This window comes from Anolis carolinensis, chromosome 2 (assembly GCF_035594765.1).
Source record: "Anolis carolinensis isolate JA03-04 chromosome 2, rAnoCar3.1.pri, whole genome shotgun sequence".
Classification (NCBI taxonomy): domain Eukaryota; kingdom Metazoa; phylum Chordata; class Lepidosauria; order Squamata; family Dactyloidae; genus Anolis; species Anolis carolinensis.
The window spans coordinates 33924261-33944676 of record NC_085842.1 but is presented as its reverse complement, the minus strand read 5'-3'; the positions used below and the strand labels follow the sequence as shown (position 1 = coordinate 33944676).

The 20416-nt window shown below is 41.5% G+C and overlaps 1 protein-coding gene across 3 annotated transcripts in view; it reads right to left on the bottom strand.

Annotated features, from left to right (window-relative positions):
• il17rc (interleukin 17 receptor C) overlaps positions 1-18726 on the bottom strand; it is a 39559-nt gene extending 20833 nt beyond the window's left edge. The window contains exons 1-8 of one of the 3 annotated variants that reach the window (XM_008105567.3): positions 18183-18726; positions 13669-13690; positions 11287-11442; positions 10467-10541; positions 10254-10366; positions 4367-4484; positions 4240-4284; positions 1052-1194 (exon numbers count right to left, since the gene is read on the bottom strand). In XM_008105567.3, coding sequence (XP_008103774.2) covers positions 1052-1194; positions 4240-4284; positions 4367-4484; positions 10254-10366; positions 10467-10541; positions 11287-11442; positions 13669-13690; positions 18183-18275 — 765 coding nt within the window. In that variant the 5' untranslated portion in view covers positions 18276-18726. Of the gene's footprint in view, positions 1-1051; positions 1195-4239; positions 4285-4366; positions 4485-10253; positions 10367-10466; positions 10542-11262; positions 11443-13668; positions 13691-18182 lie in introns of all 3 variants that reach the window. The other 2 variants (XM_008105566.3, XM_008105569.3) reach the window with 2 other exon arrangements.
• Positions 18727-20416: the final 1690 nt, after the last annotated feature.

Genomic DNA, 20416 nt, shown 5'->3' with positions numbered 1-20416 from the left:
GCTGTGCCATGGAAACGAACTGTGCATAATTCGTAGACGAATGGAAACCCTTTTTGTATATTAAGATACAGGCAGTCCCTGAGTTACAAACAACCAACTTACAAATGACTCATAGTTAAGAATGGGGGTGAGACAACAGAAAGTGAGGGAGATCTACCCCTTGGAAGGACAATTCACTCCTGGAGAGTTATCATAGGGAAAAGGTGTATCCATTGAAGCTTTATTACCAATCTTTGTTTCCACAACAAGCCAAATTTTTCAAAATCCAATTCTCACATAGGGACAGAAAGTGTTATGTTATGACTATAGAAACGGCCTGGTTTATGCTTGTGGATTATGTAATCAATTATGATTGTATGGGTTTTTAAATGTTTTTAATTGTTTTACTCGTATTCTTTTATTTTGTAGATGTCTTTTTCATACTGTATTGTTGTCAATTTTGTATGCCTTGAGTCCCCTTCAGGGTAGAGAAAGGCGGGATAGAAATATCGTGAATAAATAAATAAATAAATAAATTAGCACTAGCTCCTGCCAACCTAGCAGTTTGAAAACATGCAAATGTGAGTAAATAAATAGGTACCACTTTGGCGGGAGAAGGCAAAAAGACGCTCCAAGCAGTCATGCTGGCCACATGACCAGGAGGTGTCTACAGATAACACTTGGAAATGGAGAAGAGCATGTTCTCCAGAGCCAGAAATACGCACCGCATCCAGAGCCAGAAATGAAAGGAGAAGCCTTTGCCTTTGACTGTGTATTTGTGTCTCATTGAGTACCAAGCCATGGAATGTTTGCTGTAATCTCTTCTGAGTCCCCTTGGGGAGAAAGTTGGAATATAAATATTCCATATGAATATGTTGTTGTTGCTGTTATTGTTGTTGTTGTTATATTTTTTGTTATGGCATGGAGACAGAGGGCAGCTAAAAAGGTAAAGAAAAGAGCATTGGGACCATGAGGAAAAAGGTTACACACCAAGGAAATATGAAGGATGTTGTGCTGGGATATGAAGCAGAGAAGTATTAAGCTGGGCTTCTTGGTATAGTCTTTCACTCACCAGCAATGTGATATTCTCACTCAGCCCTTCAAGTCCGCTTGTCTGATTCAGATACAGCCAGAGGTAGAAGTGCTGTCCTTCAGGGATGTCCCACACATGGAGCACAGCTTCCTCTAATCCAACAGAGACTTCCATCGTGGGGACTGTGAGAAAGAAATGGTCATAAATATATTCCAAATACTTCAAAGCTCCATCAAGAGCTCCAGATCTTGGCAATGTCTTTGGATCACAAATCTCCAAACCCGTAGCCGTGCTGGCTGGGTGACTCTGTGAATGTAACCCAAAACTATTTTTCTTCTAAAACTGAGATGGGCAAATCTATTTTGCTTTCATCTGATAGAGTTTGGAGAATTTTCTTTTAAAAATGGCTTCATCTGTACCAGTAAAATTCAAGATCAGATGTGGATAAAGAAAACTGCATACACCAATTCCATGGATACAGAGATCATACTATTCTCAAAGCCTCTTGCCTGCATGTTAGCACTCAGGTATGGGCAAACACAGAGCTCAGAAATATCACTTTTTTGGATCATAGATAAAAGAATCTATTCCATTCTAGTTGTACTTGAGGCTTGACAAATCTTTTAGGTTCTGCCAGGATGCTATTTATGCAGTATTTTGATGAAGATTTTTTTCGTGTCAGGAGCAACTTGAGAAACTGCAAGTCGCTTCTGGTGTGAGAAAATTGGCTGCCTGCAAGGATGTTGCCCAGGGGCCGCCCAGATGTTTTGATGTTTTAACTATCCTTGTGGGAGGCTTCTCTCATGTCCCTGCATGGAGCTGATAGGGGGAGTTTATCTGCACTCTCCCCGGATTGGATTCGAACTAGCAACCTTCAGGTCAGCAGTCCTGCCATCATAAGGGTTTAACTCACTGCGCCACCAGGGCTCCAATGAAGTAATGGATTCCATATAACAAAATGAATAGGACAATGAAATGTTGTGAGGGTATGCATCTTTACACCCAGCTTCTGAAGTTACCAAACTATAGTAACACTAGAGCCTCATCTACACTGCCATACAAAATCCAGATTATCTGCTTTGAACTGGATTATATGACACTGTAGACTCATATAATCCAGTTTAAAGCAAATAATGTGGATTACAGTAGAGTCTCGCTTATCCAACATAAACGGGCAGGCAGAATGTTGGATAAGCGAAAATGTTGGATAATAAGGAGGGACATCATCATCATAATGATTTTTTTTCTAGACTCTCCTTAGGATCAGATTACCTATCTGGCAGTTTGGAGCAAGGAAAATATCCCCTGTGGAAGGTGCCTTTTGCCTAGCACCATATTCAGTATATGTTCCCTGTTGCTCTTCCCTTGAGCATTTCTACTACACTTGTTATAAATGTGTATTAAAGAATAAAAAGCCAGGTAGTGAGGGACCGAGAGCTCTTCCACACAGCCTTATAACCCAGAATAACAAGGCAGAAAATCCTACCAAATCTGCTTTGAACTGGGTTATCTGAGTCCACACTGCCATATATCTCAGTTCAAAGCAGAAAATGTGGGATTGTATTCTGCTGTGTGGAAGGGGCACAAACGAAAAGTGGGAAGGGAACAAACCTTGGAAATTCCAGGTGTGATTGGGGGAAATTGTGTTTGAATCTGCGGAGAGAGTGTGACTAACTATACAGAAGGAAATTTGGCACACTTTCAGAACGGCATGCTCATGCTCGGCAATGAATCAACTGAAATCCCTCTTCATATGTGAAATCTATCATCACCTTTTAGATAATTAAGCCACTTTAAGGAACTCCTCTGGGGCCTGCAAGCACCACTGACACAGTTTACACAGTTCACTCCTACTACTAAGCAGTTTATTAGAAATGCTGCCACACTGTGGCCGACTTGAAACAAGTTTTGCAGATTTTTTTTTTTAAAAAAATCTAGACCTGTGAAAATTATCAGTTTTGGAAATCTCACTGGGGACAGACATGTCATGTTTAAGCTCTTTATCAAAATAAAACCCTTTGGCATGACTGCTGGGATTCTTGGGATGACAAATTCTTTACTAGTGGGTTGTTGTGCATTTTCCGGGCTGTATTGGCCATGTTCCAGAAGCATTCTCTCCTGACGTTTTGCCCACATCTATGGCAGGTATCATCAGAGGTTGTGAGGAGTCACCACAGAGTTACCTCACAACCTCTGAGGATGTCTGCCATAGATGTGGGAAAAACGTCAGGAGAGAATGCTTCTGCAACATGGCCATACAGTCCGGAAAATGAACAACAACCCAGTGATTCTGGCCATGAAAGCCTTCGACAACTCTTTACTAGTGCTTTACTTGCACAGAAATACTAGCACTCACTAACAAAATCTTAATAGGGGGTTACTTATGGCAAATCTACACTGTAGCGTTAATTCTGTTTGATACAACATTAACTGCCATGGATCAATGCTATGGAATCCTGGGAGTTGTAGTTTGGTAAGGCACCACCACCCTTTGGCAAAGAAGACTAAAGAACTTGTAAAACTAAAACTTCTAGCATTCCATGGCATTAAATCATGGCACTTAAAGTGGGGTCAGATGACATTAATTCTATAGTGTAGATGCACCCCATATTAGTTTTGCCTGCTAATGAGTTGAATATAAATTACTTTTGCAGTTTTAAATCAATTTAAAGCAAGTAAAATAAGCTTAGCATAAAGGAAAGATTGGTGGAAGAGAGAAAAACTGAGACATTTTAAAAGCTAGCTTCTAGGTTATCTGCTTTGAACTGAATTTTATGGCAGTGTAGATTCATATAAACCAGTTCAAAGCAGATAATGTGGATTATCTGCTTTGATAATCTGGATTATATGGCAGTGTAGAAGGGACCTTGGATAGTTGGGGTCTATGTGACTAAGCAAAGCCGTGGAACTCTTTCCTGTCTTGCAACTGATGCTATATGTTGCTTTGCCAAGAATACTTCTCATTTCCAGATGCCGTGGAGAGTGGACACGAAGTAAGAAAATAGCTCTTTCAATACTATTATTAATCCTCCTGGGAAATCTAGTTTGTCTTAGTTTGATCCATCAAAGCAATTTTTATTTGCACAAAAACCGGTTGGGGAAATTCCTGACTCAAGACTACAGATATGTATTAACTGAACCGAATGCAGGAAATTGGCCTTGTCCCTGCTGGTGCCTCTTTAAGGGGAACAACATTGACAAAGAGTTGGCGTATTGTTGCTACATACTTTGGCAGAGGCGGAGGGCATCTTTAGCTTCATGCCAGGAACAATCTGTGGGGGAAAAGCAGAGCATCAGAAAAGGAGATTGTTATCTGTCATGTATTATGCTTCTGATTTCTTGAGGGGAACTCACCTGGCCCAAAGTGTGTGAGCTGCAAGACAGGCGAAGACAGGTACGGAGGACTAGTGGAAGCAGAGACATACAGCTCCCCACTGATGGAAATGGGAAAGCAGTCAAAGTGGAGGAGACCCTGGGAAATAAGGCAACAAGAATGTCAAAGACCAAAGGGAAAAAACAGCACACACATTTAGGGTGAAGGCAAACCTTTTAGGGTAGGCTCAGATCCTCCACCGCCCCAGACAGATCCAACAATTTTTGTTCAGCAAAAAATAATTATAAGACATCAGGCAAAGCGATGTCATCTATGCATTAGGAAAAAAAAACCTTCTCATTGTAAGAGCTGTTCGACAGTGGAATATGCTGCCATCGAGTGTTGTGGCATCTCTGTAGGTTTTTAAGCAGAGGATGGATGGCCATCTGTTGGGGATGATTTCACTGTGTTTTCCTGCATGGCAGAATGGGGTTGGACTAGATGGCCCTAAGGGGCACTTCCAGTTCTATAATGCTATGACTCTTCTGAATGACTCTTCTGTCCCAGTAACTTCTGGTTGCCAGATCATGACTACCCCAGGCTCTGGGATTCAAGGTCGAAAACTGAGAACTACCCATGAGTCATTATGAGGTCACAACAGGCAGTTCCTGGTGGTGTCATTAAGCACGCTTGTCTTGACTGAATGCCAACCAGAGCAACACTGAGCATGCTATTCAACATCCCCATTCACACACACCTGCACACACATCTGACAAATGCATCTGATAAGCAGTCTGGGATAATTTTGGATTTCTCTGAAACTGCTAACAAACAAAAAATATTTTAAAGGCCCTGAAGACAAAGGTCTTGAGAAATGAGAACACTATTGCTCATGTGCACAGTTGGTTTTCTGTATCCACAGAGTCTGTACCCACAAATTCAACTATCCACATTTTGAAAATATTCCAAAAATTCCAAAAAGAAAGAAAGAAAATCACCATCAAACCTTTATTTTGCCATTTCACTATGCCATTGTATATAATGGATCTTGAATACCCAAAGAATTTGGTATCCATAATATTGGAGTGCTGAGTGGTCCTGGGACCAAACCCTAGAGCAGCAGTTCCAAACTGTGCAGAATTCTAGGGCGCCTTTTGCAGAACTCCAGGGTTCTGCACATCACAGTGTGGGATCTGCAGAACCCTAGAGTTCTGCAAAAGGATCATAGGGGTTCCACAAAAAATTAAAATCTTTTTTAAAAACATGTTTTAAGTCTTTGACTGTGCTTTTCCTGCATGGCAGGGGGTTGGACTAGATGGCCCATGTAATCTATTCCAACTCTACGATTCTAATATACTTCTGTTTTAAGAACAAAATTTGAATCTGTGCCTTTGAATGACGTTTGGGCAGAACTGATAGACCAGACACGGGCAAACTTCAACCCTCCGGGTGTTTTGGACTTTACAGTTCCTAACAGCTGGTAAGGAATTGTGGGAGCTGAAGTCCAAAACACCCGGAGCACTGAAGCTTGCCCATGCCTGTGATAGATGTATATGTCGGCGGTGATGACGTTGGGGTGAGACCCTGGTTGCCGTGCAGAGTGGGTTCCAAAAACATCATCCCGGTCTCACCTCCTTCTCCAGGCTGTTTTCCCATGCGGAGAATCAGCACTGGTCAACAAACACTCCAGCAGGCGAAGGGTTAGTTGAAAATCCAACTGTTGTTTAACTTTATTTACATAACTATTTACAGTTACAGTTATTTACAATAAATCCCAGACACATGGCTGAGTCTCCTCAGCTACAGAGCATAGCATTCATAGTCCATCTCCAGAGAAAGCTCAAGCCGAACACACACAGACGACACTCCCCTGCATTCCACAGACCAAGAAGGAAGTCCCGGTCAAACAAACTTGACCCCATTGGTCCTGTGATACATCAATCAAAGCAGGGTCTTATTAACTCCATAGTTACTGAAATGCCTTGCCGAGACTAACACAGAAGGCATTTCTAACAGCCTAGATTGATTTTAACATTTCACACAATTCACAATACCTTGACAGTATAGCTCTCAATAGCTAGAAAGGCTATCCAAGCAATGCTCACCTTCATGTCCATCTATCAACGCAAGTTAGGCTCTTCAGCTTGTAAGTAAAGGTAAAGGTTTTCCCCTGACGTTAAGTCTAGTCGTGTCCAACTCTGGGGGTTGGTGCTTATTTCCATTTCTAAGCCGAAGTGCCAGCATTGTCCGTAGACACCTACTAGATCATGTCACTGACTGCATAACTACATGGAGCGCTGTTACCTTCCTGCAATAAATCTTGCCAGCCAGAAGGTAGATAGTTTGAAGCCCAGGTCAGGGTGAGCTCCTGACTTTTAGCCCAGTTTCTGCCTACTAGCAGTTTGAAAATGAATGTGAGTAGATAAATAGGAATTGCATTAAAGCGGGAAGGTATTTATGCTCGGCGTTTGATCAGAAAAAAAGCTCTTTGGCAGGAAGTTGGATTGACAGCACCCCCCAGTGGCCGGAACCAAGCACAGCCTCCAAAGATGCTGAAAGATGGGAAAACCTATATATACTTCTATCTGTTGTCTATCTTGTCATTGTTATAATCGGCATTGAATGTTTCCCATATATGTGTTCTATGATCCGCCCTGAGTCCCCTTCAGGGTGAGATAGGCAGAATATAAATTTTTGTTGTTGTTTATTTGTTCAGTAGGTTCCTACTCTTCGTGACCTCATGGACCAGCCCACGCCAGACCTTCCTGTTGGTCATCGCTGCCCCTAGTTCCTTCAAGGTCAGGCCAGTCACTTCAAGGATACCATCCATCCATCTTGCCCTTGGTCGGCCTCTCTTCCTTTTTCCTTCCATTTTCCCCAGCATCATGATCTTTTTCAAGCTTTCCTGTCTTCTCACGATGTGGCCAAAGTACTTTATATTTGCCTCTAGTGAGCAGCCGGGCATTATTTCCCATGGTATGGACTGGGAATATAAATACTGTAAATAAATAAATAAATTGCACTGGAGGATCAAGAGCAGCCACGCTGTTAGGAATTGTGGGAATTGATGTCCAAAACACCTGGAGGACCCAAGTTTGCCCATGGCTGATCTAGAGATTCCTACAGAGAACAGCTCTCCAGGCATTTGTTGGTCCTCCAGTGTGGAGAAAGAGAACTGGAAGGAGCTATTGCAGTTTTGTCCTGCTTCTGGGCTTACCTTCCCATTGAGACATCTAGTTAGCCATGCCAGAAATAGAACTAGGCAGGCCTTATGTCATATCCAGCATTGATTGTCCTCTCCTCCTCCTCCTCCTCCTCCTCCTCCTCCTCCTCCTCCTCCTCCTCTTTCTAATTCTCTTCTTCTTCCTCCTCCTCCTTCTCTTTTTCCTCGCCCTCTTCTGCCTCTTCTCCTTTGAAATTGTTCAAAACAAGCACTCATAGAGTTTACCTTTTTTTTTTTTTTTTGGATACATGACCATGAGTCATGGCATGTCGTTCATCCAGCTCTATTTCTGGGTTGGGCAAAGGGAGAAAGCTGTGGGCAGACTGGCACCGCAATGGGTTTGCTTACTCTACGGAGTGCTCCGCATGAAGCCCAAACCTGCTCTACAAGTGGCAGACAGCAATCTCATAATAAGGCTCTATATTCCTCTTTTAATCTCCCTCGAAAGAATAAGGCCTTTCATTCTTCATCACAATTAAATTCAGGGTTTTTTTTCCCTTACACATTAACCACCAAGTCTTCCAAATGGAAGATCTCGCTCTCTGCGTGTCCTTTGGAGGCAAATAGTCAACATCTGAATGCAAGAGAGACAATGGTTGCTTTTCTGCACTAAAGCTCTTGATCACTGCTGTGGCATTGCTTTTCCACAATGAGCCATCAGTTTGGTATTTGCAAAAGACAGGACTTCTACGTCGATCCTGGTTAACATTTTATAAGATACAAGTGCAAGCAAGCAAGCAAGCTGTGTAGCCCATGAGTATAATTAAAAATCAATGCCGGTTAATGCCTTTATTGGGTGACTGCAGTATGATAAAGAATCCTGGAGCAATTGGAACTTGTCTTGTTTATCATATTTTCATTTTCCAGTAAAAGTATTATTCAACTTTGTTTTCTTATTCTTAAGCTGTACTTTGAACTGATGCCACTATTTTCCTTCTTGGTGCTGAAATGACAGGTTGCTGTATTAAAATCTATATTAAGCAATAGATTTTGAGCCAAACAAAAGGGCCACAAAATACATATTGTATAGACTTTTAAGAACTCTATTGTTGGACAATGTATTAGCACAATTTGCATTTTAGGAATCTGCCTGATGTCCATGTTGATTACCAAAGAAACAGTACCAAGCACAGAACAAATAAAATACCTGCCCGACTTGGATAGGCTGAGCTGTAATTCTGTGTTATAATGAATTGTACCAATGGATAATTGTACCAAGGAATAATGTACATTCCAGGCCACATAGCTTGTAATGGTTCCTGAAACAACAGTTACTCATGTAAAAATGCTATGGGTTAGGATCTGGGGTATCTGAAATGTACATTAACCCTCGTACACACATGTAACTTATCCCTTGGTACAATTCATGACTTGAAAATAATGCAAAAGAACAATGTACAGGCAGTACCCAAGTTACAAACATCTGACTTATAAAAACAATACAGTAGAGTCTCACTTATCCAACACTCGCTTATCCAACGTTCTGGATTATCCAATGCATTTTTGTAATCAATGTTTTCAATACATCGTGATATTTTGGTGCCAAGTTCGTAAATACAGTAATTTCTACATAGTATTACTGTGTTTTGAACTACCTTTTCTGTCAAATTTGTGGTATAACATGATGTTTTGGTGCTTAATTTGTAAAATCATAACCTAATTTGATGTTTAATAGACTTCCTTAATCCCTCCTTATTATCCAACATATTCGCTTATCCAACGTTCTGCCAACCTGTTAATGTTGGATAAGTGAGACTCTACTGTAGTTACGAATGGGGTGAGACAACAGGAAGTGAGAGAAATCTACTCCTCGGAAGGGAAATTCACCCCTGGAAATGTTATATGGGGAAAAGCTGTCTCCACTGAAGCTTTATCACCAATCCTTGTTTCCACAACAAGCCAACTTTTTCAAAATCCAATTGTCACTGAGACAGAAAGTGAGATGAAATCTTCTGAACTGGCCCTAAACCTGAGGTGAAGGGGTGTCTATTGATTGTTTGAATTGCTCTGTATTTGTTTGGTTTATGAATAGGATAGAATTATTTAAATAAACCATGTTGTTATGGGTGCCACTCACTTGCCCGCTCCCTGTAGACCAAATCAACACCATCATTCATGTGTAGCAGCCATTAGGAGGAACAGATGAACCTTTTCCCAACTCAGGTCACTGCTCATTGGATTTGAACAAGAACACTCAAAGTATGGCAGGGAGAACAGGGTTCAGATCTCCATGTGGCCATGAGAATCGATTGGGGGATCTTGGGCTGGTCACATTTAGCCTAAGACAATAGCAAACCTCCTTGGAAAACATTTTGTCATTAAAATCTTATGATAGGATTGCCGCAACTAGGAGTCAAGTTGAAGGCACGAGAGGAGGAGGAGAAGGAGGAGGAGGAGGAAGAAGAGAAGTAGGAGCAGGAAGAGGATGAGCAGGAAAAGGAGTGGGAAGAGGAAAAGATGGAGCAGCAGAAGGAGAACAGAGCAGCATCAATAGTGAGCAGGCCATGGCTTTGAGCACCGGCAGTTGGGCTTCTGCTGGGCTGTGCTTTGATAAGGTGAAGCTCTAGAGGAGACAGATAAAAGCAGTCATACGGCAAGAGACAAGATGAAACATAAGCAAAGGACCACAATGTGTTCACCTATTTAGAATCTATCTTTGTTCGCATATTTCTTGCTTCTAAAGGTTCATGCAAAAAGCCACTTACCAGTGTATTATTGTACCAGTCACGTGGACCAAGGGGAATCAAGACTTCGACCTCAGCACAGTGGGAGGAAGGGTATGTCTCGGCTGAAAGTAAAACATGGGTTTGCAGGAATTCTGGAAATAGATTAAGAGAGAGCACAAGTCAGTAGGGCAGAGTGAGGAGGGCTTCAATTGGAAAATAGGGGCTTCTATGGACAAGTCTTTTCTAGCTCACCCTCCATTTTCCCATTATGTTTTTTGAGTCGTGTGCTGGTCATGGAAGTTCCTCGATCTGGTTGTGCAGGTGACTCTACAAGGAAATGAAAGAAACATGTCACTGAGATGTTAAACTATTATTGTTGCCTACTAAAACAAACTCAGAGTGACCACATAGTACAAAAAAGCCGAAACTAATAGAAAGGCCAACACAAATAAAATATCTTAACCAGTCAGCACACAAAGTCAGCAGATTCATTTGGAGGTTTGCATAATGCAATGTTTGCATGTCTTGTTTTAGAGCAGTGGTTCTCAACCTTCCTAATGCCACGACCCCTTAATACAGTTCTTCATATTGTGGTGACCCCCAACCATAAAATTATTTTTGTTGCTACTTCATAACTGTAATTTTGCTACTGTTGTGAATTGCAATGTAAATATCGGATATGCAGGATGTATTTTCATTCACTGGACCAAATTTGGCACAAATACCCGATAAACCCAAATTTCAATACTGGTGAGGTTTGTGGGGGAACTGACCCAACATGATGGTAATGGCAGTTCTCCCTGCATCCAGAGAACCCTGTAACCCCCACCAATGATGTATCTAAACCAGGGGTCCCCAAACTAAGGTCCGGGGGCCACATGCGGCCCATCAAAGCCATTTATCCAGGCTGTAAACAATAGAGCAAGGGAATGGGAAGAAGTGCAAAGCTGTAACTATGGGACAAGGACATGGGATAGGATAAGGTGCAAGGCTGCATAAAAATTCATAGATTCACTAGGGTCATGAGCAAGAAGAAGCTTTCAAGTACCGATTCCTGTGTCATCTTTCTCACCCAGCAGGCCAAGGCGTAGCGTCACCTGTACACAGAGGATACAGTCCCGATGTTTCTGGCACCGAAGTTTGTTTCTCATCGACATCTCAGTCAGCACCAAGACAGGACCTGTTTCGGGATCTGGCTCCGTCTCACCAGCTATGCACAGCGCATTCTCTTAAGAGGCAAAAGAGAAGAATATACGGTCATCTTAGAGATCTTTTTGTCTTACACTGGCTTTATGGAAATGATCGAGGACACTAGTAGTATAGGGTGCCTCTGTTCTGTAGAACTAATGCAGTTGGATGCCATTGTAATTGCCATGGCTTGATGCTATGGAATCCTGGGATTCATAGTTTGGCGAGGTAAAAGCACTCTTTGGCTTGACCTTGTAAAACTACATCTCCCACAACATTGAGCTATGATAGTTATAGTGGTGTCAAACTGCATTAACTCTACAGTGTAGATGCAGTTTTAGTGTGGATTGTAGGGATTGCTAGTCATTTTTAAATCTCTAAAATCGTGCACACTTGTGTATGTTTATAGAGATGGACTGCTAAATTCAAGCAGTTATATTACAGTAGAGTCTCACTTATCCAACGTTCTGGATTATCCAACGCATTTTTGTAGTCAATGTTTTCAATATATCATGATATTTTGGTGCTAAATTCATAAATACAGTAATTACTACATAGCATTAATGTGTAATGAACTACTTTTTCTGTCAAATTTGTTGTATAACATGATGTTTTGGTGCTTAATTTGTAATCATAACCTATTTTGATGTTTAATAGGCTTTTTCTTAATCTCTCCTTATTATCCAACATATTCACTTATCCAACATTCTGCCAGCCTGTTTATGTTGGATAAGTGAGACTCTACTGTATCTATATTAACAATAGTTTTACAGCTATTTCCAGCTCCACTAAAAACAATTCTATAAAGCTAATCAATTCCCACAATTCCTAACAGCCTCGGGCTTATTCCTTTTCCTCCTTAAGCTGACTATATAATGCAGTTTCAAACTATTATATGGCAGTGTATGTAGGACCATAGTCAACACCAAGCTATTCCAGAATACTTTACATTACAAGCAAACAAACATTGGACTGCACTGCCCCAGATCCCCATTGACCATGCAAGATAGGTAATTCAGGGATTCATAGACCAAAAAAAGAAACTTTCCAATCCTCTGCAAGTGGATGGCTTACAGTCATATACTGTTACTAGGAAGAAATCCCATTAAGCTGAGAAAAAACAAGGATGCCTGAAAGGGGCGACGGATGATACTCTTATTCCGGTTTATCACAAAGCCCTGATGTGCAAACGATAAAATCCTTTGGAAACGCCCTGCCATTACTGATTATCTTTTTTTTTTGGCCCATCATTTTGAACATGTAACCCCACTTGTCATTTCTCTTCATTGGTTACCCATCCCTTTGTGGATTCAGTACAAGTTTCTTGGATTGATGTACACTGTCCCATACAACCCTATCTTTCAGCCCTTATTTCTTTTTAACAAGGTGCTTGAGATCTATATCCTAGGGCCCCATCTACACTGCCATAAAATGCAGTTTGAAGTGGCATTACAGTATATGGTCAGTATAGATACGGCCTGAGTAGGATGAGCTGTTAGCCCCAGCTTCTGCCAACCTAGCAGTTTGAAAACATGCAAATGTGAGTAGATCAATAGGTACTGCTTCTGCGGGAAGGTAATGGCATTCCATGCAGTCATGCCAGCCACATGACCTTGGAGGTGTCTATGGACAACGCCGGCTCTTTGGCTTAGAAATGGAGATGAGCACCAACCCCCAAAGTCTGAATGGACTTACTGTAAGGGGAAAACCTTTACCTTTACCTAGATAGTGCCAAAGCTGGTCTGAAGATACAAGATGGAAAGATGAAACCTAAAATGCCACCCAAGAGAATTTTTTTTCTTTTATTCCCGTCCTCTGCCCTTTCCACACCACTGAATAAAATCCCACATTATCTGATTTGAACTGGAATATATGGAAGTGTGGACTCAGATAACCCAGTTCAAAGCGGATATTTTCTACCTTGATATTCTGAGTTATAGCGCTGTGCGGAAAGGCCCACTATTTCTAATTCTTCTCTCTTTTCCCTGAAAGCCAGTAGTATCAGAGAGATCTTTGACTCGTTTTGGTGTCACTTAATTTTTTACAGGGATCACACATGAATCTGTTTATTATTGCTGAAAGGCAAAGCTATTTGCCCTACAGTTTAGTTTGTTTAAAAAAACATACAATGACATTTTTATATAGCAAAATAATCCTGTCTGACTGGATTGAAGGCATGCCAAGTACATGGCACACTTGATTTAATTGCACGTATAGCAATGAGATTATAACTATTGAATGAAAACAAAACAGAGTAAACACTTACCCAACAGCCGGCAGCTCAGACCCTGTAGAAAGACAAAGAAGGTTTAAGGACAAGTAACATTTCTCTCGTTGTCAAAGACTTTCATGGCTGAAATCACAGGGTTTCTGTGAGTTTTCCGAGCTGTATGGCCATGTTCCAGAAGCATTCTCTCCTGACATTTCACCCACATCTATGGCAGGCATCTTCACAGGTTGTGAGGTCTATTGGAAACTAGGCAAGTGGGGTTTATATACCGTATCTGTGGAATGTCTAGGGTGGGAGAAAAAATCTGGCTACCAGTATTAAAAAATTCTAAAAATCAGGACAACACTCAGAAAACAGAGGAATTCTATAAAGAACAACACTAAAAAAAACAGAGGAATTCTAGACATGTATCAATCAGGGCTAGCTAACACAGCTTAACAAAGGATTCCCCCAGGCAGGAAGCAGTCAGGCTTTGAAGCTACAATGCAATTCAATGCTAATCAAGGTGACCAGTGCAACATTCACACTTGCCTCAAGCAGACAAGAGTTCTTTCTCCCACCCTGGAAAATTATTCCACAGATATATAAACCCCACTTGCCCAGTTTCCAACAGACCTCAAAACCTCTGAGGATGCCTGCCATAGATGTGGGTGAAACGTCAGGAGAGAATGCTTTTGGAACATGGCCATACAGCTCAGAAAACTCACAGCAACCCAGTGATTCCAGCCATTAAAGCCTTCGACAACACATTAAACACGGTTTCTAATTGCTCTCACAATTGTCTGTCTTACCAGTAGTTCTTTCCATGAACCAAATCTGTATCCAAACAATACAAGATTTTAAAAAATCTTGGAAGTGTTACTTTTTGGAATGAAAACTCATAATCCTACAGCCAGAACCTTCCAGAACACACATCTTTTCCACACTGCATAATTCTAGCAGTTTGATACCACTTCATCTGTCTAGGGTTGCATCTGTAGAAATAATGCAAGTTGACGCCAGTTTAACTGCCATGGCACAATGTTATGGAATAGTTGGAGTTGGAGTTTTACAAGGCGTCTAACTTTCTCTGGTAAAGGGTGCTGGTGCCTCACCAAAATACACCTTTCATGATTCCATAGCATTGAGGCATGACATTTAAAGTGGTATCAAATTGCATTAATTCTACACAGTTGATGCAATTTTTAATCATTCCCTTATGTTCCTTGTACAGTGTCAGGAGCTTGCGGACTTTCTTTGTAAAGAGGCAGTGAAACATATTACAGTAGAGTCTCACTTATCCAAGCTAAACGAACCGGCAGAAGCTTGGATAAGTGAATATCTTGGATAATAAGGAGGGATTAAGGAAAAGCCTATTACACATCAAATTAGGTTATGATTTTACAAATTAAGCACCAAAACATCATGTTATTCAACAAATTTGACAGAAAACGTAGTTCAATACGCAGTAATGTTATGTTGTAATTACTGTATTTATGAATTTAGCACCAAAATATCATGATATATTGAAAACATTGACTACAAAAATGGCTTGGATAATCCAGAGGCTTGGATAAGCGAGGCTTGGATAAGTGCGACTATACTGTACTAACAGTAGTAGTAATTGTGATGGTGGTGGTTTTATTATTATCATCCTCACCATTATTTGCATGCTACTTTTTCTCTTAGCAGAGACTCATGGCGACAAACAGTATTCTTTAGGGCACTAATCCCATGACTTTATAAGCCCTTTGACTCCTTAATAGGTGTGGCCTTTCCTGGAATCTGGGAAAGTGCTAATAAAAAGTCATCTAATTGATTTCTGTGAATTCAGAGCTGTTATATGAAAACTAACACACACAAAAATCTCCTCCAAGTGGGTGGAAAGGGCAGCTGCCCTGTTAGCTCAACCTGACCAGCTCCTTCTCTCAGCTTGGCACTGCCACCACCACATTGTAATTGGGAGGGACTGGCATTTGCTGTCTCCTTGGTCACAAAAACTTCAGGGCATAAACAGCAGCTGAAGAGACCTTGCTATGGTAGTCTGTGCAGCTGATGCCTCAGCCTCTCTTAGCACCCACACTCCTCCCTTTCCACAGCAGCCTCCATCTACACTGTAGAACTAATGCAGTTTAACACTAGTTTGACAGCAGTGTGCAGGTATGTGACTTTTTGCCTAGGGCTTGAAGCATGATATACATGTGTAGATGGAAGTATAAGCATGTGCTCTGTGGAAGGCAGGGACATGCATGACCTTTCTGAGTCTATGACCTATATGACACGCAAACAGAATGGATTGTCCCAATCCAGCCAACCAACACATCCCTTTTCAAGGTACTCAATTCTGTTCTGCTTCCAGATTTCAATCGCAGTTCCCATCAGCCACTTTTTGTGCCCAGTAACTCTGCTCAGTTCCTAGTGATCTTTTTTTTTTTTTTTGGGGGGGGGGGGGGAGTGTTTTCCATTTTTTCACTCCTGAGTGAGCAACCATGGCCCTCGATATATTTTTGGATTGCTGCTCCCATATGTTTTCACCATTGCACTCTGCAGAGTAAAGCTACTGCAAACTGGAGGATAAAAAATGGCTCGGTTCTTTCTGGTGCACAGATGCACTAAAAGGACAACCATTCTGCTCTTCTCCCCCACACGCTCCACACATTTGATAATTAATGCTAAGTAGAATCTACAGTGCCGGTACTTTAATTTTCAAGCACTTATTAAAGGATTTGAGGAAACGTTACCTTTTTGATTATTCACACACAGGCTGATCAGAAACAATATAAAACATTGCTATGGCAACCTTCATCCATTGTCTGGCAAGGGAATCCTAGCAGCAGTTGCTTCATACAGAGCAGGGAAAAACACTTGACTCCTTGAGTTCCATTAGAAAGAATTGGTAAAGCTCAAAAGTTCATTGCATTTTAAGAATTCTTTCCAGCAGGGCCAACCAAGTGTGGATCTCCAAACCAGGACTGCAATACCCATATCATGCTCTCCAATTTGGCTGGGGTATTGGCAATTATACCTCACAACCTCTGAGGATGCCTGCCATAGATGTGGGTGAAACGTCAGGAGATAATGCTTCTGGAACATGGTCATACAGCCTGGAAAGCACACAACTACCCTGTTGGCGATTAACCTTCAAAGATCTGGAGACCATGAATCCCTAAGAGGAGCAGCTTAAAAAGAGAAGGTTGAGAGGAGACCTGATAACCATGTTTAAATATTTGAAAGGCTACTACAGTAGAGTCTCGCTTATCCAACATAAATGGGCTGGCAGAACGTTGGATAAGTAAATATGTTGGATAATAAGGAGGATTAAGGAAAAGCCTATTACACATCAAATTAGGTTATGATTTTACAAATTAAGCACCAAAACATCATGTTTAACAACAAATTTGACAGAAAAAGTAGTTCAATACGCAGTAATGCTATATAGTAATTACTATATTTACTAATTTAGCACCAAAATATCATGATGTATTGAAAAATTGACTGCAAAAATGCGTTGGATAATCCAGAACGTTGGATAAGCGAGTGTTGGATAAGTGAGACTCTACTGTATAAGGAAAATGGAGCAGGCTTGTGTTCTGCTGCCCTGGAGACTACGGACTTGGAGCAATGGGTTCAAATTACAGGAAAGAAGATTTCACCTGAACATTAGAAGAAGAATCTCCTGTTAAACCGCCTTTAGTCTTCTTCGGGAGAGATAAAACGGGGGTTTAAATATAAATACAACAACAACAACAACAACAACAACAACAACAACAACAACAACAACAACAACAACGGAACTCTGCCCCAGAATGTGGTGGAAGCCTCTTTCTTTGAGGCTTTTAAACAGAGGCTGAATGGTAATCTGTCAAGGGTGCTTTGATTGTGATTTTCCTGCATGGCAGAGGGTTAAACTAATGATCCGTATGGTCTCTTCCAACTCTTATTCTATGATTCTATCATTCTGTTGTTCCACTTTTTCAGCTGCTTAAAAACATTCCATTTTTTTCTTCCTATTTTCCCCCTTTGTCTTCAACTTGAGCTCAATTCCTGCAAACTGAATTCAAAATGCAAAAGCAGGAGGAGGAGAAACTAGGGAGCAGAAATTTGCCCTTTCCCTATAAGGTAAAGGTAAAGGTTTCCCCTGACATTAAGTCTAGTCGTGTCCAACTCTGGGGTTGGTGCTAACCTACATTTCTAAGCCGAAGAGCTGGTGTTGTCAGTTGACATCTCCAAGGTCATGTGGCCGGCATGACTGCATGGAGCGCCGTTACCTTCCCGCCGGAGTGGTACCTATTGATCTACTCACATTTGCATGTTTTCGAACTGCTAGATTGGCAGAAGCTAGGATTTTCTTGGCAAGATTTGTCCCCATAAAAGTATGAATTACCCAAGACTTTCATGGCCAAAAGCAGACTATAAACATACACAAATATACATACAAGCCATCAGACCAATAAAGCAGCATAGAGAGAGAGCAGAAAAGGGAATTGTCTGATTGGACCTCACAGAACAGATGGTTTGGCTGTGGTAAGAGATCCTGCCTCCTATTCTCATGAAAAAACTGATGTACTTACATCAGAGCAGCTGACGGTGTCCAGAAAGGCTTCAGGCTGAAGGGCGGCAGAAGATGGGTACAGTAGGACCAGGGCCAAAGCCAGTTTCCACATCTCTGGGATCCTTGGGGAGCTAAGCCGTGGCTCTACTCCATCATAAAACAGTCATTGCTATGAAGAAATGCTTCCCTTTCCATCTCAGAAACTGTAGAGTAACTCAGAACCTGCCTGAAGAGCCCAGCTGGCAAAGAAGTTGTGTTGTTTCCTTGTTTTGCTGCTTTAGGAGGCTGGGATCTTTCCAACAAACTCCCAAATTGAAGACTGTTTGGAAACTGGCAGCTGGAAATTAGCTTAGTATCCAATCTGCCGGAGGGACTAGCAGATTTCTTTCCCTGAGGATAGGAGCAAGAAGACTTCTAAGATGCGAGCATTAAACAGAACTAACTCATGCCCCGGCCTCTGCTCTTAGTCAATATTCCTCCACCCTTCTTTTTGCTATTAGCAGAATGATTGCGTCAAAGCGGAGTAAAGGTAGAAGCAAGGAGGAGGGCGTAGGAGGAACTGGAAGTTGGTCTTTGGAGGTGGAACTGCCTGGGCCTGAGGCCAAAAATCCAGATTAAAGGAAGCCCACAAGGCAGACTACAAGCAACCAAGTTTAACTCCTGAAAGTTTTCCTTAAGGACAACTGAGAAAAATTGATTTTCACATCATTTCCCAACCCTGTGTTGGCAGAAGTCATTTGTTGTGCATTTACAGTTTACAGGGCTTTGTCACTTGTTTACCTATTGCAACACTGCTGCAGTCGTTTATATATTTATAGCTCAGGTGGCCTCCGCCTCAAAAGCTTTTAGTTTTGGTGACAGCCAAGTCAACATTGTGATCGAGGTGACCCCCCCCCCCCCCAGGACTTTGTAAAAGATAGTTCAAAAATCAAGACTTTATGTTCTATATTTCATATATTTATAGTAGAAGGTGATTGAGACTTTTTACTGGAGTTTACTGTGGATTATCCCTGCACTCTGAGGCAAGAGATAACAACTTCATGAATTGTAAAATCATGCTGCTAAAACTCCACTTTTATGAATTCTCCCTTATTTCCATGAAATCTATCTGTCTGCCTATATGTATTTGTACTCTTTGGGATCCCCGGAAAATATGTATTTTTCCCAGCAGGGTTTATATTCCAACTTTGTTTTATTTTTCATTTTATTTCATATAATTGTCAAGTCATGAAATCAAATAGGAAATATTCTGAACTCAACCTGAACCCTAGAACCCATCCCAGCTCCTATGACCCAGGCTTCCCTTCCCAAAAACAAAAGGTGATTTGCCCCCAAGGCAGACATTGTCATATCTCATCCTAAGGAAATTCCAGGACACCTCAGGAAGGCGCCCTGTGGAGCCTGTAAATATGGCTCATTACCACCCATCCTTACTTCCACCTCTGACACCCCAAGGCATATCTAAAATCTGTATACGTGACAGGAACCCTTGATTGCTGTCATTAATCCCTTTAGAAATCGGTCTAGCAGGAATTAATATGATATTTCCTGCCCTGTCACTTCATTGTTTCAATAACTCCCGCCTTCTCCTTCCTGATTGGCTCGAGTGGGGACAAAAAGCAGCTCCCTATTGGGCCAACAGAGCAAGGCGGGAAACGAAAGCCCGCCTCGTTCAACCTTCTAGCCTATCCGCGATCAGATGGGCGGGGGAGCGGGGCGGGAAATTCAAAGGGCTGTCAGACTGAAATTTTGTATAAATATGGCTGTATTTTGATTATATGGTACGCTAGTAGACTGAATGATCGCTACTAGTGTCCTTTTCAGCTGAATCGCTCAATAAAGACTCCTTGGCGGATTTTCCTTCAACTTTGGCGGACCTTCTTCATTTCGGCTCCAGGTTGTATTGCGGCTCATATTCTCCTATTGGCTCCGCCAAGGTCCGTTCTCTCAGGACCGGGTCGGGTCTCTCCTTAAGGGCCCGATCCCCTAGAAACGCGGTCATCAACAACATAAGGGACTAAGCAAAGGGTGCGAGAATCCAATGTCAAAATACAGGTGGCTTCGCTCAGACATGAACTTACAAGATGTAGTGAATGAGATTTTATAGTCAGTGGACAATCCAGAAAAAAGCATATACATTTAATAATATAATTTTTAAAGTAAACTTTTTTTTAACAATCATATTACGGAAATTACATTTTTAATCAAGATTAAATACAAGTCATTGGTATGATTTTTCCCCTCCCTCCCCCT